The 26610-nt window shown below is 37.7% G+C and overlaps 1 protein-coding gene across 3 annotated transcripts in view; it reads right to left on the minus strand.

Moving 5' to 3' along the window:
• Positions 1-26610, minus strand: part of Fam135a (family with sequence similarity 135 member A) — an 86721-nt gene that overhangs the window by 36458 nt on the left and 23653 nt on the right. For all 3 annotated transcript variants that reach the window (XM_052193041.1, XM_052193039.1, XM_052193042.1), the window contains exons 6-13: positions 15947-16086; positions 15785-15855; positions 14829-15002; positions 13364-13490; positions 12554-12707; positions 8485-8562; positions 5843-5892; positions 3907-4062 (exon numbers count right to left, since the gene is read on the minus strand). In XM_052193041.1, the coding sequence (XP_052049001.1) occupies positions 3907-4062; positions 5843-5892; positions 8485-8562; positions 12554-12707; positions 13364-13490; positions 14829-15002; positions 15785-15855; positions 15947-16086 (950 nt within the window). The remainder of the gene's footprint in view (positions 1-3906; positions 4063-5842; positions 5893-8484; positions 8563-12553; positions 12708-13363; positions 13491-14828; positions 15003-15784; positions 15856-15946; positions 16087-26610) is intronic.

Consider the following 26610-nt stretch of genomic DNA (forward strand, 5'->3'; position numbering starts at 1 on the left):
GCTATTAAAAACAATGAATTCATGAAAGTCTCACTATATCTTAATTACTTTTTTTCCTTTAGGAGTTAAAATATGGGCTATCTTGGTATTAGAAATAGGGCATGGAAAGGAACGCCTGAGTAAAATGTTAAAATTTATCCTTGTCATTCAGTGAATGTACAAGTATAAGAAGATATTCTATGTCTTCCTCTATTGCTCACTTCAAAAATGGCTTCTCAATGAATGAGAACCTCACCATTTCAGCTAGGCTGCCTGACCAAGACGATTTCAGGTTCCATCTGATTTCATCTTATATGGTGGTTTGAATATGCTTGGCCCAGGGAGTGGCTCTATTAGGATGTGTGCCCTTGTTATTTGAAGTGTGTCACTGTGGGCATGGGCTTTAAGACTCTCCTTCTAGCCACATGGGAGCCAGTCTTCTTGCTGCCTTCAGAGGAAGATGTACTATGTTGTGCCTGCCTGGACGCTGCCATGTTCCTGTCTTGATGATAATGATCTGAACCTGGAAGCCAGCCCCAACTAAATGTTGTCCTTTATAAGACTTGCACTGGTCATGGTGTCTGCTCACAGCAGTCAAACCCTAACTAAGCCACACTCCAATGCTGGGATTGCAAGCATGCATAGCCCTATCTGATGTTTTCCATGGTGTTGAGCTTTGGAAGTCAGATCCTCATGCACAAGTGTTCTTACTCATCTCTCTAGCTCCTAGCATTCAAATCTGATCTCTGTCTCCCTTTTTTATTCCTTCTCACCAGCCAATCTCAGTATTTACATTTATATTTTTGTTTCTATTCAAGACAGCTTTATAAAGTATGTTATAAAGTTGTCTCCAAACTTTGCAATCAATTTTTTTTCTACAAACTACACTAGGGTTCAGTAGGTAGTAACAGTAACTTAACAAAACTGTAAAAATTTTTCTCTTAAAAAGTTTTTAGTATATTTTGAAGAGTATCTTCTTTGTTCTAAACTATTTTTGAGCTTTATGAAAAGTAACATTCAACTTGTTTTCTATCAACTTGAATTAAGAATTACTCATCTTCTTAGCCTTGCCTAGGATCAAAGGATTTTCGTGTTGTTTTTCCTCTTAAGTAATAACATATTTAAGGACGGCCCAGAGCAGTATCCTCTCAGAGCTTTCACGCACGCGTGCCGCCTCCCTCCCTCAGTCCCCGCTCCTGCTTTCCACTACCCACACTTCTCTGCTCACTTAAAAAATCTCTTCCAGCTCATCCTTACCTCTCTGGCTATCCTGATTCCCATGATTGGTAATCGATGTTTTGCATATCAAAGAAAATGAAGCTTCTGAGTCTACATTAACTGATTAATGAATGGCCTGGTGAACTATTTGAAAACAAAGTTCTCAAAAGTCAATAAACACATGAAACAAGTGTCGAATATCCTCAGTCTCCTGTGACGTGGCTTTGTTACTTCATCGAGTTCCAGTCAGAATGGCTCTCAAGAAAACCATGACAAGTATGCAGTGAGCTCCCAGAGGAGGCAGGCTGGCACTCCAGTCATTTCCAAAGAGTACCACGTCAAAGGCTTTAGTTCACTAGTGTTAGTACCACACCACACTATAGTACAGGGCTGCATTTCTACTAAAATTCATCACTGCTCATGGTCTTCATGGTGAAAAATGTTAATGAAAATTGCCTAAAAGAAACACGCTGCATTTATTGAGCTATTCATTTTAAATTGTTACACTAAGCTAAAGATCATTAGTAAGGTGGTCACTGCAATTACACTATTTTATCCACTGTGAAATCTTATATAGGCCTTTTAGAAATGTCTAGTCTTTATTAAAGTTTATTAAAGAACTTCTAAGGAAGAATCCTAAAGTTTCCAGTATGATAATCCTACTTACTGAAATATAGTAACAAGAACAAAACAGAAAACCAAACACATCAAAGAGAGAAGTAACAACATGAAAAAACAGTCCTTTAAAAATACTAATAAAATGAGAGATGTTCTCTTTAAGGCCAATTCAGAAAAAGATAAGGACATAAAAATATTAGTCATGAATGGTGGAAAACACTACAGAACTTGCAGATATTAAAAAGGGGGGGGGGATTCTGTTATTCGGTAATAGTAAATTTAAAAATATAGACAAAACAGGAAACTCCTTAGAAAAATATTATTTATCAAACTATGAAAAGTGAAATACAACGTCCCTACTTACATTGTGTCATTTTTACTCTATTTACTAGGAAGAATAGACTAGACTGAGGGTACTCTATGCAACCTCTGGCCAATACTCTGCAAAACACAATCAGTCACACAAGGTAAAGATGTAAGAAAGACTTCACATTAAATGAATTTAAAGGGCTGTCAGAACTGAATGTGATGTGTGAATCTGAGCTGGAGCCTGACAATAGAGACAGGGATGGGGCTGTCAAGCAGCACATGGCCACTGGTCACATTTGCACATGGGTCTCGCTGTGGCTTGAATGTGAAATGTCCCCTGCAGCTCATATGCTTGGACACATGGCCACTAGACTGTGACACTGCTGGAAGGTAAGAAGCCTTGCAGTTTCTGGTCTGGCCCCGCTTACTGTTCTCTCCCTCCCCCCACCCCCACCTCTCTCTGCTTCCAGACTGCTAACACAATGGAACCAGCAGGCCTCATGCTCCTGACATCATGCTTCCCTGGCCACGGTAGACTGTATCCTCTCTGGAACTTTAAGCTAAAATAAACCCTTTCTTTCTTATGTAGCGTCTCTCAGGATACTTTATCCCAACAAAAATTTAATTCAGACAAGCTGTAAACTAAACAGTATATCAGTATTAAAATGTTTAAGTTGGCTACTATGATGGATTAAGTGTTCTGAATCTTGGGAAATACATACTGCAGTAGTGTATGAAGAATAGATAAAGGTGCTCTTCAGGGACACTGTTCTTGGTTTATAACAGTTACAAACATAGGAGAAATCTAAACGTCTATCAACACAACAAATTGTGTGTGTATTCTGCATATATATGCACAAATGGGACATATTACAAGAGAAAACACCTGGTGGCTACAAAAAAGGTGCATTCAAGAGGCTATCACATAGTATAGGATCTGATGTATGCAGAATTTAGTAACGAGTAGATGCTATATAATAAAATAGTTTTATAAGCTTTCTGAGTAAGGGCCAAAGTAGATCTACAGCAAATATATCTATATTTTCTTTATCTTACAAAATTCCTAATACATATTCCCACGAAAGGCTAGGGAAGGCAATGCAAAACCAAAGTGAAAATAAACGAAAGACCTTCAGAGATGAGTTACTGATTTCTACCTCCTGCTTCTGGGTTCCAAGAGCTATCTCATATCACGGATATTCATGTTTTATTTACTTTTAGGCAGATTTCTTAGTTGGCTTTAGAAACAAACAATAGCACAATGAAGTCTCTCTTCTTACTTGTACAGAGCCATATTGGGGCAGTCATGCACTTGGTCAGAGTTTGACTTTGGTCAAGGTTAACTTCTCCCAGATAGCCAGCATCCTGCTCCACCTAGGGTGGAGTGCTCTAAGTAAAGGTTAAGTTCATTGTTCCTCCAGGTCTAGGAATTCCTGAATTAAGCAGGTGACCCACCCAGCTGCTGGAGCAGTCAAGACGAGGACCTCAAAGAGAAGCTAGACAACTTCTACCGGAACTCAGCCTGGAGTCTGGGGGGAAGGGTTTGCCCAAACTGTTAAAAGGTCTGGCGCCATTAAAGTTTCTGGCTTTGATCAGTGAATATTGTCTTAGCCATACTTCTTTTCGCCCCTCTTCCCTATTTATCCCCCAGCTTCTGTTCCAGAAACCCACTTCGTAATAGCTGCAGGCAGCTATGGAACCCAACACTGACTTACCTACATATTATACATAATGAATTCCTAAACATATAAAGTACTAAAGTGCCATATGTCTTTAACTTACCCTCAAAGTATGGTGCTCCTGTGCTAAGAGCACTCTTAACTCCTCATGCAGAGTTACAGCCTCCAGAAACTGGGCCCACAAAGCCATGAGAAGTGAGCAGAGCTGTGCAAGGTTCATGTTGATCAGCTCGGCCAGTTCATCAGGGTTTTCTACTTTCTAGAAAGACAAGGACAAACAGCTTCACTGCTTCCCGAGAATTACTGACAATATCTCACCACAATACTACTCAACATCAGTGTGAAGTTCAGTGTGTGAGAGAGAACAGCTCAGAGAACAGCTGAACAATGATTTCTTATTTAACTCATGATACTGAGGAGATTCCAGTGAGCTAGCCAGTACTGTATTCACAAAGCAGTAAAATCATAAAAAGAAACCCCAGGGGTTTCCACCATGGAAATGAAGGCTGCTCAGCTGGCGAGGACGGAGAGGGGAGAGAGGAGAGCTGCCAGGAGCTGACTGACAGGGACTGTACTCAGTGCATGTAGAACAGAAGGTGAGACCAGCCACCTGACCCTGCGAGAGCGAAGTTTGCTGCCTGAGGAAGGGACAGTTGTGACAGCACACTGAAAATCTCACATGTCAGATTTACAGAGAAGTGGGGTTTAAACGGAGGTTCAGCACCATGTCCTGTCAGCGCTCGACACTGAGAGGAGAGGTTGGGCAGATAGGACACACGGAGGTTTCCCCTGAATGAAATGTGAGAGAAAAGTCAGCCAAAAGAATGGAACACAAATGAAGAGATTTAAATACTAAAGGACCAAAACCTAACCAGACCAAACCGAACCTAACCCTTTAATCTCCGAAAGACTAGATTTTTTTTTTTTATATTGAGTGCATATTTTTTATAATTATTTTTAAGTTAATATTGTCCTTTGGGTAACTATTAAAGAACAATGGTTATATATTTTTGTAATCTAACCCTTTATTTTATGTAGATGGGTGTTTGCCTGCATATATATGTACATGTGTTCAGTGTCCATGGAAGTCAAAGAGGAATTGGATTCTGTAGGACTGGAGTCACAGATCACTGGAGACTGCCACGTAGGTGCTGGGAATAGAACTTGCAGTCCTCTGGAGGAACAGCCAGAAGTTCTAAACTGCTCAGCCAACTCTTCAGCCCTACACTGATAATTTTTAAAGAAAATGGTCATTTGAATTCTGAAGCATTGTGATACTGCATAAAATTACATCCTTTTCCATCTTGCATACTGACAATTATTAAGGAGATCATTCTCAAAGAGAATCTAGTTTTCATGGAAACAGACAAACACTTCAAACCAAATGTAGTTTCCTGTGACTTGTGGCTTTGCCTTTTGTCCTGACACAGCTGGTGAGGAGTGGACCCACCGTGGGCCTAACAGTCAGGGCACTTAGGTTCCTGACCAAAGGTGAGAGATGTGTGCAAGGTGATTTTGAGGATGAGCTGGAAAGGCACCACGAGGCACGAGCAGTCTGCTGGGGTAAAACATGCTATTTTAAAGACCTGCCAGGCAGGCAGGAGGGTTGGCAAGAGGGCTGAGCTGCAGGACAGACAGGGCAGTGTGCAAGGAGGGACAGATGAGAACCGAGTGTGATAACAGGTGTTCAAGAGTGTCATAGAAAACTTATTTCTTTGCATACTAACCGAAAGTCATCAGATGAAAAAAAAAATGATGTTACAAAACTACACAAGTGCTTTAAAACCTGTCCAGAAATTCCTTAAATAAAACCACAGAAGATCAGTTAACTGTTCTTTACAAAATAAAACTTTTCAAAGCAAAAGTTATTTTTATGTTGAGGCTAGATGCTTTTGACCATTTAATCTGTGGTATTACCATGAATACCCAATTTATCTTTGAATTTTAAGAAAGGGTAATTAGATTTTCTTAGACAAATATTTAGAATAGGAAACAGAAATCACTCAAAGAATGAGTATTAACAAAACAGCTACACATACCTTAACTTCTTCACATAGTTCAGTAAGACGAGCTTCTACATCCATTTCCTCTGAAAGGGGTAAAAATGAATTAGAGGGAAGATTTCAATGTTAGCTCTGAAAACTATCTTTGATAATATATGAAGGATAACATTTTTTGCAATAAAAAGTTAATCTCTAATGCAACAGGATATTAGATACTGTTACAAGGTGATTTTTTTGGTCATATAATTATGATTTACTTTTGGTCATATTATGATTTACCTAAGTATACTCTAAGCATGTTAAGAAATTTATAATTAAAATGGTAATATCAACAGGGAAATATTGAAAGTAACAACATAAAGATTATTATTTTTAAATGAAGAGAACTGCATTAACATCTCAAATATAACCTTTAACTAATTTTAATTTTTAACTAGAAAAAACATAATTGAAATGAGCTCTTTTTAAAAAAAATCATTCTCACACAAAGGAAAGATACATCCTATGACATGCTGCAATGAACTCATTAGGTCACCGATTTTACAATTAATCTCACTGTCAGAAACATCAGTGGCTTCTAATGTTAAGTTAACAACAAAACCCATCAGCAAACCCTGCATAATTTCATATGCCAACATCTACTTTCAGACTGCTCACCATCCTTTCCTATCACAGAAGAAAAAAATCATTAAAATTAGATTTAGGATATTCGTCCCATTTCAGAAGATAAACCTAAAAACTGGATACCCCTTTTCTAATGTTTCTATCGAAGAGTCCAAATATCCATTATAGCTGGTGAGCTACTTGAGGGAAACGTTCTCTTGTGTAAGCAAAGGTCAGTCTCTCAGTGAGTCAGCGCTCTGCTCCCATGTTAGGTTGCACAGCCACACTGCATGGGATACAGGCACAAGCAGTTACCCTGGCTCTTACTTCAGGGATGGGAATCCTAACTCAGGTCCGTACACTTATGTAGCAAGCACTTTAACCACCTAGTTATCGCCTCCACCCACAGCATCTTTAACAAGGAGTGAAAGCAGAATTTAACTGCTAAACTTAATTACAATGGTTTCAAATCACTTAAGAGTTTTACCTCACTTTAAAAATTAGTTTTAATTATATTTTTCTTTCTAAATGCTATATTATGAGATAGCAATGAATAGAAACAGGGTTTCTCTATGGATCTCTGTCTGTCCTAGAATCTGCTTTCTAGACCAGCCTGGCCTCAAATTCAGAGATCGGCCTGCCTCTGTCTTCTCAGGGCTGGAATTAAAGGCATGTGCCACCACCCCCTCACACCCGAATTTATGCTTTAGTTTAGGTCAAGTCTTTCTCCAACAAATAAAAGTCCACTCCCCCGCTTTTTTTTTTTTTTTTTTTGGTTTTTTTCGATTTGGTTTTTTTTCCGAGACAGGGCTTCTCTGTATAGCCCTGGCTGTCCTTCTGTAGACCAGGCTGGCCTCGAACTCAGAAATCCGCCTGCCTCTGCTTCCCAGAGTGCTGGGATTACAGGTGTGCACCTCCACTGTCAGGCTCCTCCCCCCTCCCCACCTTTTAAGAGAAGCCTTAATTATATTAAACAATATTTTATGAAACTAGACTGTTCCCAAGCTAAGCAGAATGGCTGGCAGTACACTAATTAAACTAGAAGTATATTCTAAACACTACACAGAATCCTAACATATGCCAAAGATGGCCATTATTTCATACTATAAATTGTCTAATTTTAAGTAACTTCATATGAGAATATAACACTATAATTAAAATTTCAACCTTGATTCTTTCCATGATAAAGAACTGCACTTCTGAAACAGTTTTGGTAACAATTCAGCATTTTAAGCTCCAGCCAGCCCCATCTGACAGACACTGCCTTCATTTCACCTTATTCCCTTATCTGACAAACTGAAAATACAACTGTATTTCATATGAAAATTGCCACAGCTATCCATAATTTTAAAAGCTATAACCATTATTGAATACCACACAAAACCTTCCAAGATATTTACAGAAAATTAGTCAACTCTGTGCTATGGCTATGCAAGGACGAAGCTAGACTGTGGCATGGAGGCCGTGCCTGGTGGCTCACACCTCGGATCCCAGCACTTGAAAAGTAGAGGCAATAGGATTTCTGTGATCCAAAAATTATACATAAACAATATGAAAAGTACAAACAAAAACAGATAACCGGACTGCCTCCTTTAATACAGTAACATTTAGATAGCAGGTATTTAACATCATTTTCTTAAGTCTAGGATGATAAAAAACATGCAAATTGACTACAGCCCTGAAACCAATCCTGAGGGTTTATCCCTCCAACTCACAAAACCAGCTTCAGTCTTTAAATCACACCACTAAGGATTAGGTGTGGATTTGAATTTCATCCTAAGATGAACTTACTTTAAGGACTTTAATGGCAATTTTTATTCAATAAGCTCATTTTGGTGGTGTAGATGGTCTTGAAAAAGCTAGATTATGTGAAAAACCAAAGAGATATTCATACTTTCATTTTCACTTCTAAATAAAAACTTCAACATTAAAAATCAATGAAATTACTCCAAACTTAACTACAAACCAAATTGATTATATACATTAGCTCTTAAGTAAAAGTGTTAAGAATACACTCTGCTATTTACAGAGTTTAACTGAAAGGGATTATTTCATTAACCTACTTGTAAACATACCTAGACACGTGTCGTTCTGAGTTCTTGGCTGTGTTCTTCTGAGGAGGCGCTCATATAGGACCTGCATGCTGGCCTTGGCTAGTCATAAGGGTTGCACACAGCACTAGTTACTACACTCCTTTTACAATAAAATTTATTTGAATTTTCCAACTTGTTAATAATAGACTTAGTATTGATAGGGCAATTGGTTAATTAGCTTATTAGAATTACAAATGATGTACATTCAAGTTTAAATTATTTTTTTAATATTTGTTATGCTGATAAATATTTCTTATTCCAGTATTATTTTGATGTTTAGTTTCATAGATTGAGAATTTTAGTCGGGGCCAGAGTCTCAGAGACCAGCCAGCTCAACTCGCCACTTGTGCAAGGGTAGGTGTTAGGCTCAGACAGGCTAGCCTGTCACAACCTAGACTCCAGAAGTCCTGACTCCAGTTTTATGAGCCTCTTTAGAGTAGAGCTCTTTTAATCCAACCAGTAGTTAACGCTACATCCTCAAAACACAATGTACATCATTTATCTAGGACAGAAGAAGAGGACAAAAGAGCAGAAAGGAATTTAAAGTATTATTTTAAAAGAGGGAAGAGTTTATATTAGTTTTATTCAAAGCATGGTGCTTAAGAAATTTAACTCTATACTTATTTGAAACATTAAAAATATTAAATAGAAATATATAATATATTCTCTAATCAGGAGCTACTTTATATCCCCTTATTAAAGCTAGTGATCATAAGGATGTTTAATAAGTAAATAGCACATTATATACCATGGAAATATATGAAGTGTCCACAATTCAATCTTACTAGAACAAAAACACTGTTGATAAGTTCAGAATGAAAAACACTTTTACTTTAAGCAGTTCAGAGTATTTTTAGATAATCTCTAGAGGATGTATTTAAGAGTAAACTAATCTACAATTAAGAGAAAGACAATATAAGTAATCAAGTTTAAAGATACATAGAATTACTAATAATATTTATTGAAGATGAGTCTTAATTTAAAAAAAAATCCCTACGAATCTATTATAAGCTGTGTTGATTGGCTATACTTTTCAAGTAACACAATAAAAACCATATTTTCCTGTTTTTATTAGTTAAGTAATTCAATAAGCCGGGCGGTGGTGGCGCATGCCTTTAGTCCCAGCACTCGGGAGGCAGAGGCAGGTGGATTTCTGAGTTCAAGGCCAGCCTGGTCCAGGACAGCCAGGGCTACACAGAGAAACCCTGTCTCCAAAAAAGAAAAAAGAATAAAAAAAAGTAATTCAATAAGTATATTCTCAGTAAGTATAAGCAATATACTTATTTTCTAATAAGCAATATAATCTTATTTTCTAACATTTTTATTTCTAAAACTGACGTGTAGTCTTACTTTAGGATTTTGTTTTGTAATATTTTAAAGTAAGTGATTTGGAATAACTTTAATAATTAACTGCCAAATTTAAATAAGGGCCTTTTTAATGTGAAATTTTATAAAATGTACTTATAAGCCCCAAGTTATACAACAGAAATAAGAAATTTGAGACTATTATAAATAAATAAATGATTAGGCAAAGTTAGACTAATACAAATAAAAATAGTGCTAGCACTGTCTAAGTTATTTGACAAAAACTGTTTTTGTTCAAAATTGGCCAACACTTGGCCAACAAACATGTTTCTTGGTTTTTGAGAAATGTTTCTCCTTACTGAAAATTTGGCTTGTGTGTCTTTTTTTTCTGTAATATTATATGTTAAATCTTCTTGAACACTGTATGCTGAAGGTCATCTTCACAATGATGCTTTAGAACACTCCACACTGATAGAAGATATCATCTACCCACCCTAGCAAAGTGCTGGCTTGTCACCCCTGCTGCAAGGAGAGTCATTTAAGACTCAGACTGGTCCGTTCCCCTGCACCTAGCAGGGTGCCTGACACTGCAGCTACTTTAAAATCCAATGATATTACCCTGAGAAGCCCCTGCTGCTGCAACTCTACACCTGTGGCTCCTGAGTATTCTTACCCTGAGTTTTTGATCTTCCAGTGCAATAGTGACTCCTAATCTGGAAAGTACAAACTAGCTGGTGTTTACTGAGGCAAAGCGAAAGACTTTCAAGCACAGATGATGAACAAAAGCCTCTCTTAATTCTAATATGGTATTTCTCATGGATTCAATTATTTTTTTCTCATAAAAATGCCATCATCGCACAAAGTTGAATTTTTACTCTTATGTTGGTACTGAGGACACAGCCAAGGACTCCCACATAACAGGCGAGCACCCAGCCTGCCTGGACACTTTAGGTCACTGCTCTTCACAAACCCTCCCTTCCAGCACACAGTGCCCTTAACAATACTGTGGCTTCAGAATTTTGTGTCCTAGTCGATAATTCTAACCAAATTTATAATTTCCTTGCAAAAATATTTTGAGTATCAAGTTACATATTTAGGACATTGTTTTTATCAGAGATAAAGGATGAGTGAAATTAGCTCTACTTGATAAAAGATGCTTCCATTTCTAGCAGAGAACTTCATTTCTGTCTGAGGCAACAGTTTCCTATACATTCTTCCTAAGGAAGAGACAGAGGCGTGTGAATACACGAGGCAGCCGGAACAGAGGTCCTTGAGAGCAATGAGCAGAGGCCTCCCTCTCCAATGCTACCATTTGCACTCTGAGGAGGACTGGGTGACCAGGCTATCTTCCTACTAACTAAGAGCAGGCAAGTGTATTTTCCTCATGATTGCTATCCCTCGAGGTTCCAGAATCAAATCAACAGTTCACTCAGTGATAGCTGTATTTTGTCAAGTGAAGAAGCGTGAACTCAACTGACATTCACCACACCCAGTCTTCTAAGAAGCAGCATACTGCCTAGCATTCTCTCATAACTAAACTGACATGAGGTTAGAAGGAGTTAAGATTTCTTACAATGTTTTTGAAAATGTTCTTCCCTTATTTTTATTTTATGCACATGGGCATTTTGCCTGCACGTCTGTATCCGCATCACATGAGTGCATTGCCTGAATAGGCCAGAAGAGGTTGACAGACCTCTTGTGACTGGAGTTAGAGTGGTGAACCACAAGGTGGGTGCTGGGAATTGAACCTGGATCCTTAGGAAGAATAGCCAATGCTCTTAATCAGCGAGCCATCTCCAGCCCCTCTTGCAATGTTTTATAACCTCTAGGACACAATTAAAACAAACAAAAAATCTTCACTTAGTCTCAAATCTAAAAAATATTTAAAATAAGTTACCATCTTAAGAGAATGTATTATTATTGTTAAAATACTTCCCTTGAGGTACAAAGAAATATATGAAGAACAATAGTTAAGCAAAAATTTCAAAAATTCCTAACTTATTTAAATAAATAATGATGAAAACAACTCATTCTGTCAAGAAAATTAAATGAGGCTTTTATGAACTAGTATCTGTAAGTTTCTAAACTAGACATGAAGATGGGTGGTGGTGGAACAAACCTTTGATCTCAGCACACAGGAGGGAGAGGCAAGTGGATTGCGGTGGACTTGAAGCCAGCCTTGTCTACAGAGTGAGAATCAGAACAACCAGAGCTACAGAGAAGCCCTGTCTCAAAAACACAAACTAACAATTAGATAAATAGAAGATAAACTAACCATGCAACATCTGAGAAAAACTGAAGCTTGATTTAGGTACTTTTGAAATGTTAAAATACTAAACACTGTTACTATTTTTTAAATTGATTTCAGAGAAAAAGAGTCCTGGGATAATTATCGCCAACTATGTACAGAAGTGTCTAAGTGTCTGTACTGCGTAGGCTGCTGGCGTGTGCATTCCACTTGCTTTCCTAAGACTTCAGATAATCATATTTGATTTCTGGTATACTGTTAAATTAATGTATGACTTGTTATTTTAAAAACCCACTAAGACTCACTTCAATCTTAGCACCGAGAAATTATTTCTCCACATTCTAAGAAAAAGTTTCAAATTTCAGAACGTGATTATCAAAGGTAGAAAAAGTCAGAAGCAAGAGAGAAGTGAACACCTAATGCAGGAAGGCTGCGGCGAAGCTGCTCATAGAAGAGCGGTGGAGAGAAGGACGGGGAGGTCTGGCCGCTTGAACATACCCAGGTCTAGTTTCTGACAAGAGGGAATCTCTTCTGTTACCGTAATGAAGTAGCTGTGCAATCCCTTGAAGGCTAGCAGCAGAGTAGCACAAAGTGTGTAATGAAAATGATAGGCGTGGTGCAGGAAGGACTCTGCAATGAGGAAGCTACAGCCCTAGGAAGAACACATTTGGAATACAAACAGTAAGCAAACATCAAAAATGTTACACTTGAAACCTTGAAAAACTAAGAAAAAACCCACAACCAACCTATTGCCATTTAGTTATTCTAAGGGTGTAAGAAATTCATCAGTATCATACTCCTCCTGCAAGTGATGTAAATGTATAAAATGATCATAGCAATTTTAGTCATCACGGGCTGCTAAAGCACCCGGATGAAGTTCTGGCCTTGTTAATATGAGGTCGCTACCACAGCTCTTTGGAGACACTGCTTTCGGTCTTCAGCAGCATTTCTCCCTTCCTGTGCTACTTTCTCTGACTCGACACTTATGTCCACCATTCTTCTTAAAATGCCCCAGTGCATGTTCCTACTAAGTTTACTAAAGGAACATCATGTGACTACAACAGTCTTACAAAAAAGATCTTTTTACTAAATTTGTCAACACTTTAAAGTTAGAGGTTGGTGTTTGTAATACACAATTGACTAGCCAATTGGTTTTGATCTCATTTAACTAGACCTTTAAGTTACTGAACTCCACTAATTCATCAAAGAAATTAAATTCACTTACAGATAAAATACTCAAAACATTTCTTGTAAAATAAGGGAAAAATAAAATACGAAAAAAAGTTTATACATGTATTCAATGCTTACATCTGGTGATAACTGTTTTGTGTAGTTAATACCAAAGACTACACTTTCCAGAGTTGGAATCGCTGAGTCTTTGCTCTGTGCTGGTGCATTTCTATTTAACCAAGTGGTCTTCACAGGGCGCGGAAAGCTGGGGAGACAGGCAGCACGTCATTACTGTCTTAACAGTCTACTGTCATGGAAGATATGTACGAAAGAAAATACTACAAAATGAAAAGCAAAGGCTTTACAACATTCTAAGTTCTATAGTATTCGTAAATTTTCTTTTAATAATTCGAATTTATGTAAAACAGTACAATGAACATTAAGGTCTAAGGCTAGACCCTTAGATTGCTTCTCTCTCTGTGAGATACGGAGGACTGAACCCAGGACCTTACACATGGCAGGCAAGCACCGAGTATACCAGGCAAGTGCGCCAGCTTTTTCTGAGGGCGATTCTACAGCTCACCTGCTTAGCAGATAGGTTAGATTTTTATAATTATATATACCCCTTATGCATCACCCCAACAGCTGTTACAATCACATTCGTGTTAGAAGTTGTAGATAGCACAGAAAGCAAATCTATGGAGTATTTTCAGGTAAAGTTTTTGATTTGAGAGTTCCAACTACTGCCAACTTTACCAAGGACTTCTATTTTATGGTCCATACAGCACGATTGTGTCTTACACTGATGAAACGTAATTTTTCTCTCCATGGAAGTAGTCAGAAAAAGTAATTACCCAATGAATTTATTACCTAAAATATTACATATTATTTAAAGCTTTATCTTCACTTATTTTACTCATGTGCATGTACAGGAAGAGGAGTGTGTAAGAGTGCAGATGCTCCAGAGGGGTCAAACCTCCCTGGAGCTGGAGCTGCAGGCGTTACGCGTGCCCTGGGGAGGTTCCGAGAATAGAACATGCGTCCTCTGAAAGGGTATTGTGCACTCTTAAACCTTGAGCTATCTCTGAGCCCCAATATTATACAATTCCAAGTGAAAATAGTATTATGGCATAATATAAAAAGGTTAATAAAAATTCATAAAAATTGTTTAAAACTGTAAAAGCAGTAACTCTGGTATGAAATAGAGGATCTAGGGAAAAGACAAACAAAACAAAGCTAAGAACACATTCATATCCTCTTTCACAGAATAAGTACATTACACACATGCACGCCCACACAAACCAAAATACATTAAAAGTTAAGCCAGAGATTAAACAATGTTGCATGATTTCTGATTTGCATTCTTTTCCTTAAGTAACTGAATTATTAAAAAAAATCATTCCTTACTCCATATTTCTGCCATAAAAACATTATTGATAATAATGGTCCCATGCTCTTAAATCATGTCATTTTATTATGTTAGCAAAAAGTGAAATTACATTAATAATTATTTTACTACTTCAGTTATTTTTGCCAGAGTATGTTTCAGCATAAAACAGAAAGGCATTACATTAATAAGTAGTAGGATCTTAGCTGAATTCACCTTATTAGTGGCTGGTGTAGTGCAACTAACGATGCGTGGACTGTAACGGACACCACAGAAAGGTGGAAGTAATCAAACATGACATTCGCATGGTGATGAAGTCCTCTGCAGATGCTATAGTGCAGCTTCAATGTCCGGCTGCTTATTAGTTGTAAGGCATTCAGATCATCTGCCCTGCAGAAAGCAACATATTTTCATCTAATTATGGGATATTTAGTAAAGGCTAATACGTCTAAATCAGTTGTACCTACTCCTTAAAGGCTCCGCTATTCCAGCTTACAACGAGAGGGACTTTGAAGCATCGATGTGATGTGGAGCACTGTGAGAGCAGCCAGACTCGGTGTACAATACGGGCTGCTTTAACTAACATGCCTATAAACACACGTTCTTTTTGATAGTCCAACGAGTAATATCCATCTTAAATACTGAGTCACCCACTTACTTCAGCTTACTCTACTTAAGGAATTATTACGACTTGATGTCTTAAATGAATCCAAGCACAGTGTGCCTCTACCACATGTGACTATTGCTCAGGAGCGTGGGCAAGTTCAGGATAACTGGGATCTCAGACATTAACAAACTAGAAACACCTGTGGAGTGTCATCAGCTATGTGCATTCTGAATATTAACAAAGTTATACCTAAAGAAGCTATAACTCATGCCATGAAAAATTCACCAAAGACCAATGGAAGACAAGTCAGGTAAGTATTTTATGGTAGTGTTATTATAGTTTCTAGAGTCTAGGAAAGGATTTTATAATTTTTCACCACATCTGATCTCACTACCGGGTATGGGCATGGTATTAGTCCCCATCCTCTCAACAGTCTTTCCCAGAAAAACAGAGGCATTTAGAATAGAAAAGAACAAAAGACGTTCCAAAGAGAAAATGGGGTTCACACGAATAAACCATGAGTTGGCTACAGATGTCTACATGTCTGAGCAGCCAGCCTACTTACGAATAGTCCCCATCTGTGAAATGCAGATCCAAGGATAACAAAAAACTTATTTCTTCAAGGGTTTCTTCAATCTAAAGAGAAATTTATAAGATGCTTAATATTTATAAATGTTATAAATATGCACTGGGGTTTCACAGTAAGTAGATATGAAGAGATGCTTACCTTTCTCTCGTCCAACAGCATTTTAACTTTGAAGATCATGACATCATTTAAAACAACTTCTTCATTTTTATATAGGATCTGAAATGTTTTGCTGCAAACCAGAGCATCATGAACTGAAGCTGGAAAGGCTAGTGTCATGCCTAAAACAGATGAGAAAGACGACTGAGAGGTGAAAGATCAACAGTACAAGAAATTAAATGCCATCTTAAAATACTATAATTTGATATAAAATACTATAATTTGCCACTACCATTTTACACAGAAGTGTTAAAAATATTTGTGAAAACTTACTAATTCCTGATAAAAAGTAAGTACACCATAATCATTATGAAAATTCCTGTATAGACTTGTCTTTAATTGAAAGGTAAGTGAGGAAATATGAGTAGGTATTTTAGAGTGAACACAATCTAACACAGTAACCGGTAACTTAGACCTCCACTGCTGAAGTACAGAGAGATGCAGCCGGGTCTTTGCCTTTGTTGCTGGGACAGAAGACCCCAAATCCGTGTCCTTAGATTTCTTTTGTTAACTACGGAGGACCCAGAACGGGCTGCCAAAACATGAAGAGAAGCCATGTTATTAGAGAACTGGCTTTTACCACAGGAAATAAGGTTACTATCTAAGCAGGGAAAAGACTGGGGAGTTGAATTTATGTTAGGAATAATCAAATCTTGTGCTCACCTAGTAACACATCAATACAACTCTGGACTCAGGACTTTGGATGAACTTCTCTGGCTTATAATATTGCAAGTTCCTATCTAGACTGGTTGGACATGTGAGTGATGGCAATGCACCCTGGTTTTGTGACGAAAACAATGGAAGCTTACATATAGGGCTTTACATATTCAGTCTTCTATGATAACTTTGGTTCTTATGGAATGACATGGTCATCATTGTTTTCTTCTTCTTCTTCTTCTTCTTCTTCTTCTTCTTCTTCTTCTTCTTCTTCTTCTTCTTCTTCTTCTTCTTCTTCTTCATTGTTTTCTTCTTCTTCTTCTTCTTCTTCTTCTTCTTCTTCTTCTTCTTCTTCTTCTTCTTCTTCTTCTTCTTCTTCTTCTTCTTCTTCTTCTTCTTCATTGTTTTCTTCTTCTTCTTCTTCTTCTTCTTCTTCTTCTTCTTCTTCTTCTTCTTCTTCTTCTTCTTCTTCTTCTTCTTCTTCTTCTTCTTCTTCCTCCTCCTCCTCCTCCTCCTCCTCCTCCTCCTCCTCTTCCTCCTCCTCCTCCTCCTTTTCTGCTTCTTCATCATCATCTAAGAAATTCTATAAGCTCCACTACTCTACTACAGATAGATGATCCTGAACAAAGTTATTGTTTCTGTTTCCTTTTCTGGCACAGAGCTCACATTCTTGGCATTTAGTAAGTTTATTTAATTCATATCCCCTCCTCTCTCAGCCTATTTTGTTATTACCAGAATTTTAGATGGGCCATTGAATTCTTACTTCCTGGTGTCCACACTCTTGTATAATTTCTTCCCATAACATAATCAGGATTAATGTTTGTGAATAAAGCAAAGGTAATGATATCAGAAGTAACTGACAGTAACTTGTGACAGACTCTGAGCCTGAGGCATGGGGATAAATTCCTGACACACAGAAATAATGTGGTGTTTAAAACTAAGTTGGGTGGCAAATGTTTACACATCAAAAATTAATTCACATTCCATCTAGTCTCTGACCCATGCAACTGCACATCAAGACCAATGAATTCTGAACTGTTAAATCCAAATGGAAACCCTCAAATCTCAGTTAATTGTCAGCATCTACCTTAGTTACAATTTGTATCAGTTCTGGACAAATCTAAAAAAATAAAGATTTGTTTATTTTACATATATAAGTACACTGTAACTATACAGATGGTTGTAAGCCTTCATGTGGTGGCTGGGAATTGAACTCAGAAGCTCTGCTCGCTTGGGGCCCCCCTTGCTCTGGCCCAGAGATTTGTTATAAATAAGTACATTGTAGCTGTCTTTATATGCACCAAAGAGGGCGTCAGTTCCCATTACAGATGTTTGTGAGCTACCACGAACTTGCTGTGATTTGAATTCAGCAGAATTCTTTTCTGTTCAGAAGAACAGTCAGTGCTCTTAACCACTGAGCCATCTCTCCAGCCCTCCTGAGCACTTCTTAATGTGCCTTTCTTGATAACACACTCTTGAGGTGTTCTGAGAAAGTATTCCACTCACAGGCTAAGCAGCTAACCTACTATAGTTTCATGGCTGCTCACAGAAGACACAAGACAAGAGAGTTTATAATTCCCAGCACAGACAGTGGATGCATCTCAGTTACCTCCCTTTCCTAAGTCCCATGGAGTGATGGGAACACTGGCTAAGTGAATGTCACATGTGCCCTGAGTGTTTGGTTGCCTCAGCCTTTACCAATAGTTATATGTAAACCTGTCAAATCTTGCATCAGCAGAAAACAGTCTCATGATCAGACCAGACAGCAAAAAATTTTACTCAGTGGCTCAAATGAAGACTTTATATATAGCTTCCAAAGTTGTCCACAAGCATCTTTCCAAGTCTCCAATAGGTTTTCCAAGTATCACTACTCAAAACATGTACAGAAACATGGAGAACATGGAAAGCAATTTTCAACAATGCACAAAGTCAAATATTAAGATTCTTCACAATTCCTGACATTAGGCCTCTGACTAATCCAATAAAATACATCTGTAGGAAACTGGGAAGGTAGCTCTGGGCAAAGTGCTTACTATACAAGCACCATGACTCACTTTTGAATCCCTAGTTTCCATCTAAAAGTCAGGCAGGGTAGTAGTTTGCTCTTTGTGGGACAGAGACAGGATACTCAGAACCTCTGGGTTGGCCAGGCAAGCTCAATCAGTGAGCTTCCAGTTCAGTGAGGGATGCTGGGTTGTTTTGTTTTTTGTTTGGTTTTAATTTTTTTTTCCCTTTTAAAAAAAAAAAGGCTGGAGGGAGAGAAAATAGGAAAACACATCCAGTGTCACCTCTGCCCTACAAAATGCACATTGCAGCTACAAATGCTATCAAGAATTTCTTAGCAAACAGTTTCTCAATTTAAAATTAATCTCAAAGAGATATGTTCAAGCTCTTCCAATATCTAATTACTCCCTTCTTTCATTGAATCATGGTCAGACAACTGAGACCTAGCAGAAATCTAAATGAAGCTTCTAATCATGCAAATTAGAAAACAAACCACTCTGTTAATGTTGTTCTTATTAAAAGAGGGATGAAGCCAGGCGGTGGTGGCGCACGCTTGTAATCCCAGAACTTGGGAGGCAGAGGCAAGAGGATTTCTGAGTTCAAGGCCAGCCTGGTCTACAGAGTGAGTTCCAGGACAGCCAGGGCTACACAGAGAAACCCTGTCTCGAAAAACCATAAATAAATAAATAAATAAATAAATAAATAAATAAATAAATAAATAAATAAATAAATACATAAAAGGGGTGAAATACAAACTTTCTCACCAGTAAAGAGAATATCAGCTGAAGTTTTTCATAAACTTTTATTAGGTTTCAAAGTTTGCTACAATCTGGGGTGAGAAGATTTTTATGACACTAGTTGGTTATATACTTTTCTAAAATTTGATTTTTAAATTAGCATTTTAACTTCCATGTTGGTGGGGTATGAAGCAGTATATGCAGTGGTCAAATCGAGACGAACAGCTTTAGTAACCATCACTCTGCCCCACTCCTGGGTCCGTCTTTCTACACTTCTATACTGTCGCTTGCAAAATGGCTTAGAAATAGGTCAATACATGCTAGGTCTATCCAATCCACTGGTCTGAGTCAGAAACAGCGTTTGAATGTGTTAGAGGAAATGGCTCCATGAGGCCGAGAACCACATTTATCTTTGTCAGTCCATTAGCATTGGATTGAACACCATATCTTATATATAATAGCATTTTATAATTATTTTTGAATACATCACCACCTAACTTGTTTATTTCGTGACTTATTTTTGTTCAAGTGACCACTTACGTTTTGCTGACCAGCTATTCTGTCACAGACTTTTAGACACTTGAGAAGCAGAAGCTTACCTAGTATTTGCATCAATCTACATCTTCACCTTTTGGCTATACATAGCTTTGATATCTCTTAATGTACTTTGTGTAAGTGGTCTTTTATCCCACCTCACCTATGTCTGTGGTATGGTAAGGTACAGAACTGCAACACAGGCAAGCACCATGCCCAGCTCCTGAGTTCACAGCATGGTCAGGGTACAAACCTTCAGGAAGTAACTGCATTCTTGCCCTGACAGAAGGGAACTGCTCAAAGGAGAGCAAGCAACGGGAGGCCTGGAATGCCAAGCCAACCTAAAGGCCTCAAAGTAACCCAAAGTTTACTGAAAGATAAAAACCTGATAATGAATTTTTTACTCAAGGCTGCTGAGATTGTTACCAATAACAGTAAATAATTGGAGACATGGGATGAATTGCCTCCAGTTACTTATTGTCTTAAACTATCCGTTTTTTTAAAAGCACTGTTTTTTAATGGGTTTGATAATTGGCTGTTATAATGGAATTTTATTTCTGAGAAAAAAGTGAGTTTTCTCAGGGGTCTCCAAATCCTAGTACCCACATCCTTACTATTTAAGAGTGACATCTGAATGAGCAGCTAAGCCTTAGCTATGTCTGCGTCTCCCTATGGACCCACTCATCTAGATCAGCACTCGAATAACTGGACCTCCCTTAATTTTCTTCTAGAAATTTAAGCCTGTTCTTCTTTTATGCTGGATAGTCATTTCAATTTAATAAGTCTGTATCCTCTTATGCAGTAACAAAAAAAATTTGAATGCTGTTAACGGGTTTTCAACCTGTAATTACAAACAGGGCATATGTGTGCAGTCACGTGAGGGAGGGAGGCGCTGCAGGTAGAGGAACACAACACCTGAGGAAGGTGGAAGGACTCCTTCCTACTCCAGAACTGACTGATCTTCAGCTATCTGCCTCCATTTAGACAAAATGTCTACCAAGGAGCTGGGAAATTGCTCAGCAGTTACGAGCTCATGTTCTTACTGCCATGAAATACAGCTTCTGCTCCAGTTTCCTGGATGTGAGTCGCTCTCACAGGTCCCAATGGGTTTAACGGCACACAGTTTACACCCTTCCCAACTACAGATCTTGAGACCCCTGACCAGATCCTTAATTCTGATTGACTGTCCATCACTATTTTTGATTAAGGACAGAAAAAGATCCTCTTGGCAGGAATACATCCATAATGGAATATAATGAAGCAGCAGTCAGTGAGTCACTCACAGCTATGGGAGGAGGAAGGAGAACCACAGCACTGCTAAACCACCTGGGCATTCATGTTTCATTCTCCTCCTAGTCCCCAGCTTAAGTAAAAGTAAAAGCAGAGACATGCTTCATAAAGTTTATAAAGTTTAGGTCAACATTACTAATAGAAGAAAAAGAAGTTACAGCTATCATAATGCATAATTCAATGAAACACATCAACCAGACGCAATGCCCTGTCATTCGCTTCTATCTTCTAGATCTCTCTAGATATATCAGTTTGCTTTCAAAGAACAGCTGTCCGCTTGTCACCGGCTCTCCTGTCTGCCCCCTCTGGCTCCACAATCTTCCCTAGAACCATCCTGTAACACTAAACCTCACTAGCCTGCTTAGTCCTCCCAGGTGACTGGTTAGAACCTAAGAAAACTAAGGTAGAAGTAGTTCTTTGAATTACTAAAAAATTTTTAATTTTAACAAAAGTCTTTATCTCTTAAATATAATATTTTCTCCTCCCCCACATACCTAGCATAAACAAAGAGCTATTTCTGGTGCATATAGTAAGACTATGTAATGAACATAATAGATTTATTCTTTCTAGAGCATTCCATTCTGGCCTTTCACACAGTCATTTGCTAGGAATCTGCAACTTACCCAGTTTTGTATACATTCTATCATTTCCTCAACTCTCTTTGTAGAATTCTTATCTCCTCTCTTACCCACAATTAGAATTTTCTGAATTAACTAAATGATCTTACATCTAAACATCTAAAAAGCAATGTTTAAAATATTAGCCTCAGCATAAATTAATTCAGCCGTAAAACAATACAAAACAAAACAAAACTTCATTTCTTAGTGAGAAAAACATCAACTGCAAAAAATATTTACAATTTTCAGCTACACAGTGGTGGCATACACCTTTAATCCCCAGTCTTGAGGAGGCAGAGACAGGCAGATCTCTCAGTTTGAGGCCTAGTCTACAGATTGAGTTTGAGAACAGCCAGGGTTAAACAGAGAAACAGTCTTGAAAAACTAAAACAAAACAAGTTTTACATGTAAATATTATATCAATATATAATCCATTAATATAATTATATAACATATAACAACATATTGATCTAAACAATATGGAAATGTTATTTACATATATTTGTATATTAATATACAGTATATCATTATTGTTTATATTTATTAATATATAATGCTGACATTATTAGATTACATTAGTTTTTGAGATTATTAGTACTGTATTTATATAATTTTTATCCCATATACTCTCCCAATTTGTCTTGTGTTCCTCCAACTCCCTCTGAGAGGGAAAAATTTCATAATTTCTTCAATTATAATTGTGATTTATAGTTTATACACACACATACATGCACACACACAGACAAATATAAATATCAAATTTGGCCTTAGTTTTCTCCAAATTTCATTACTATAAAATAACTAATTCTATTTAAGAAATTCAATATTAAAAAGCAGTTAACTCAGTGTTTTTGAATTTACATAAACTATACTGACATCTGCCAAAGTATTTCATAAACCAAAGTTTGAGGTTTTTGCAATGGCAACCTCGAGAGATAAAACAGCAAAGCCATCGACCTGCTAGATTTGGGGAAGTTCAGAGAGGAGTACCAAGTCTGTTTTGAAACTGCTGGTGTTTCTTGACATTGTGGTTGTGAGCCTAGTCTTGACAGCTGACCCATCTCTCCAGCCCCCTCCCTCTTGTTTCTTGAGGGTAGATTTACAGAAGGCTTTATTACGACAGTAAGTATGTATGTGCGAAAACAAAGTTACTTTGTTTTCCCTTAAGCAACAAAAGCTGTTTGTGTATGTATGTAATCATAACAGGTTCCCTGAATATTTTGACAGTGTTTGAAAGATAAACTCCTATTAAGTGCAATTCATCAAATGTAACAAGAACAGCATGTTAGTATCTACAGTGTGATTTAAAAAAGGGTAAGTTTAACAATTCTATTTTTCAGTAAATTTCTTTAAAAATCAAAAATGGTCTGTTTGTGCTCAGCCTACTTTTAGGATTAGTGTGTTATTATTTTTATAATGCTTTGAAAACTATAATATCAGGTTTATATGTCAAACTTTAGAATTTCTTACTAACCATCTCGCTTCCTTACACTTTTGGTTGTGAGCCTAACCCTGAACAGCCAAACCATCTCTCCAGCCCCCATCTCACTTCCTAACTACATGGAATAAAAACACAAACAAGCTGAGTATTTCTTATCCAGAATGCTTGGGATTAGAAATGCTTAAGGTCTTTAATCTTTTTGAGAATGTGGAATATCCAGACATAGACATAGTACTTATACATTGTACCTTCCAGCTTATGTGTGGATATAATGTTGTTCTGGGGGGGAAACTCAAGACTAAAGGCAAAATTTTATGTTTCTTATACATGAAGGATGGAGATAATTTTACACAGCATTTTTCTTGTACTTCTATGGCTGGGCGTGGCAACATGCAATTGTAATCCCAATATTCAAGAATCTGAGTCCCGGCTCTAACACACCCAGGATCATAGAATCAGAGGTGAGGAGGACACAACATCTGTCCCAACACTGGGAGTAACTGGGACCAGTGGTACCCAGGCACTAGGAACCCTGCCAGACCAGTGGCACAGGTTCCTTCTGGTCTGTCTGGGCTAGTGCCCTAAGGAGACCTTGGGCGCAAATTCTACAAACAGTCCCACAACACCCAGAGGAAGCTCCACTCCCAGGTGCTTTTACACACCCAGGATCCCAGGATCCCAGGATCTCAGGATCCCAGGAGCTTGATCATGCCAGGATCTCAGGATCCCAGGAGCTTGATCATGCGAGGATCTCAGGGTCCCAGAGGCAGCTTGACTTCCAGGAGCTCAGACACATCCAGGATCTCAAGATCTCAGAATCACAGGATCCCAGAGATAGCTTTATTCTGAGGAGTTCTGACACAACCAAGATCACAGGAAGGACAGACTACAGTCAGATATAGTGAGGGCAGGTAGTGCTAGCAATAACCAGATGGTGGGAGGCAGCAGCAGAAAACCAAGGTTACTTGGCATCATCAGAACCCAGTTCTCCCACCACAGCAAGTCCTGGATACCCCATCATACCAGAAAAGCAAGATTCGGATCTAAAATCACTTCTCATGATGATCACCAAGGACTTTAAGAGGAACATAAATAACTTGCTTAAAGAAATACAGGAGAACACAGGTCAACAGCTAGAAAGAAGCCCTTAAAGAGAAAACACAAAAAGCCCTCAAAGAATTACAGTAAAACACAATCAAATAGGCGAGGGAAATGAGCAAAACCATCCAGGATCTAAAAATGGAAATAGAAACAATAAAGAAATCACAAAGGAAAACAACCCTGGAGCTAGAAAACCTAGGAAAGAAATCAGGAGTCATAGATGCAAGCGTCACCAATAGAATACAAAAGATAGAAGAGAGAATCTCAGGTACAGAAGATACCATAGAAAACATTGACACAACAGTCAAAGAAAATGCAAAATGCAAAAAGCTCCTAACCCAAAACATCCAGGAAGTCCAGAACACAATGAGAAAACTAAACCTAAGGACAATAGGCATAGAAGAGAGGAAGATTCCCAACTTAAAGGGCCAGTAAATATCATCAACAACATTATAGAAGAAAGCTTCCCTAACCTAAAGAAAGAGATGCCCATGAACATCCAAGAAGCCTACAGAACTCCAAATAGACTGGACTAGAACAGAAATACCTACCATCACATAATAATCAAAACACCAAATGCACTAAACAAAAAAGAATATTAAAAGCAGTAAGGGAAAAAGGGCAAGTAACATAAAGGCAGACCTATCAGAATTACACTAGATTTGTCATCAGAGACTATGAAAGCTAGAAGATTCTGTAGATCTCACACAGACCCTAAGGGAACACAAATGCCAGCCCAGGCTACTATATCCAGCAAAACTCTCAATTATCATAGATGGAGAAAACAAGGTATTTCATGACAAAACCAAACACAATATCTTTGCACAAATCCAGCCCTACAAAGGATAATAGCTGGAAAATACCAACACAAGGAAGGAAACTACACCCTAGAAAAAGCAAGAAAGTAATCTTTCAACAAACCCACACAAACATAATTCCAGCTCTAACAACAAAAATAACAGGAAGAAACAATCACTTTCTCCTAATATCTCTTAATATGAAAATTACCAACATATCCTAATGGATTGAAATTCAAAAAATGAGGAATTAGAAATTTGTTGGCTGTTACCCAGTGGTCTCTCTAATTAGGTAATTGGAGAAATATGTTCAATATTGTACAATCTCCATATACACTTTCTGCTTGTTTGTATGTGACAGCGTCTGGCTGTGTACCACATAATGGTTGTGAGATCATGCTTCTCCTACCTAAGCCTCTCTACAAGTAGGATTATTTATTTGATGTTTTTACACTATACTATGGTTTTCAGAACAGCTTACATTATTTCAAAATTATTTATACAGCCAAAAGGAATGTAGACAATTAATTTGGGAGGTGGCTTGTAAGAGAACAACAAAGAGTGAGACTGAATGTTTTGCTTAATATTTATAATTATTGTATAAAATTTGAAGAAGATGACCTTCTAAGTTATTCTTTTTCTGAGATGAATGCTTTTCAAAATCATCACAGCCACTGAACCAGAATCTTACCCTCACCCTAATGTCTGTGCCACCCCTCCAAGCAGAACCATTGTTATTGAAACAGTTGATAAATGACTTCATGGATAAAACATCTTAATATACACACCATTTCTTAAACGAGTGCAACCTGTTTCCTGTGGGCTAAGAATGATGACAATCACTCAAGTCAAATAGCTTTGACCATAGCAGGAAATCTGTATCCAAATAATTGCGTCTACAATTCATTCCTTGGCACAGCAGAACTGTCACCTCTTAGTTTAGCTACTATGAAGGTAAACTCCTTTAGTGATATGAATTATAATGAATATGAGGGCCTTATTACAATGAACTCCAATGTCTAAAAATTGTTCTTATTTTGAGTTTGTACCACAGTAAGAGCCAAGATTTTAAGCTCTACTAAAAACAAAGAAACAAGAAGACTTTATGTTTTTATGTTCATTTAGTAACAAGTCCATCATTTGTATGATTGGTGTAAAATATATATTGTATTGAATATAATAAAAAAATAAAATTAAAATAAGATGAAAAGCAAGGATGGATAATAACCCATGTGGCCCAAGTGAAGGATTCGTGACAACACTCAACACTGCCAGATTCAGCCCGACTGCTCTGATCCACGTGATGACAGGAGCAGTGGGCGTGGATACTTCAGCTTTGGACTGGTAGATCCCTTACGAGCGCTTGATGATTGCATTTCTTTTTTTTTTAAATGAGTCCTAGATTTTTCTGGACTGTATTGTTAATATTCACAACCTACTAATAGTAACATGTGCAGAGAAATAAACC

This window comes from Apodemus sylvaticus, chromosome 9 (genome assembly GCF_947179515.1).
Source record: "Apodemus sylvaticus chromosome 9, mApoSyl1.1, whole genome shotgun sequence".
NCBI lineage: Eukaryota > Metazoa > Chordata > Mammalia > Rodentia > Muridae > Apodemus > Apodemus sylvaticus.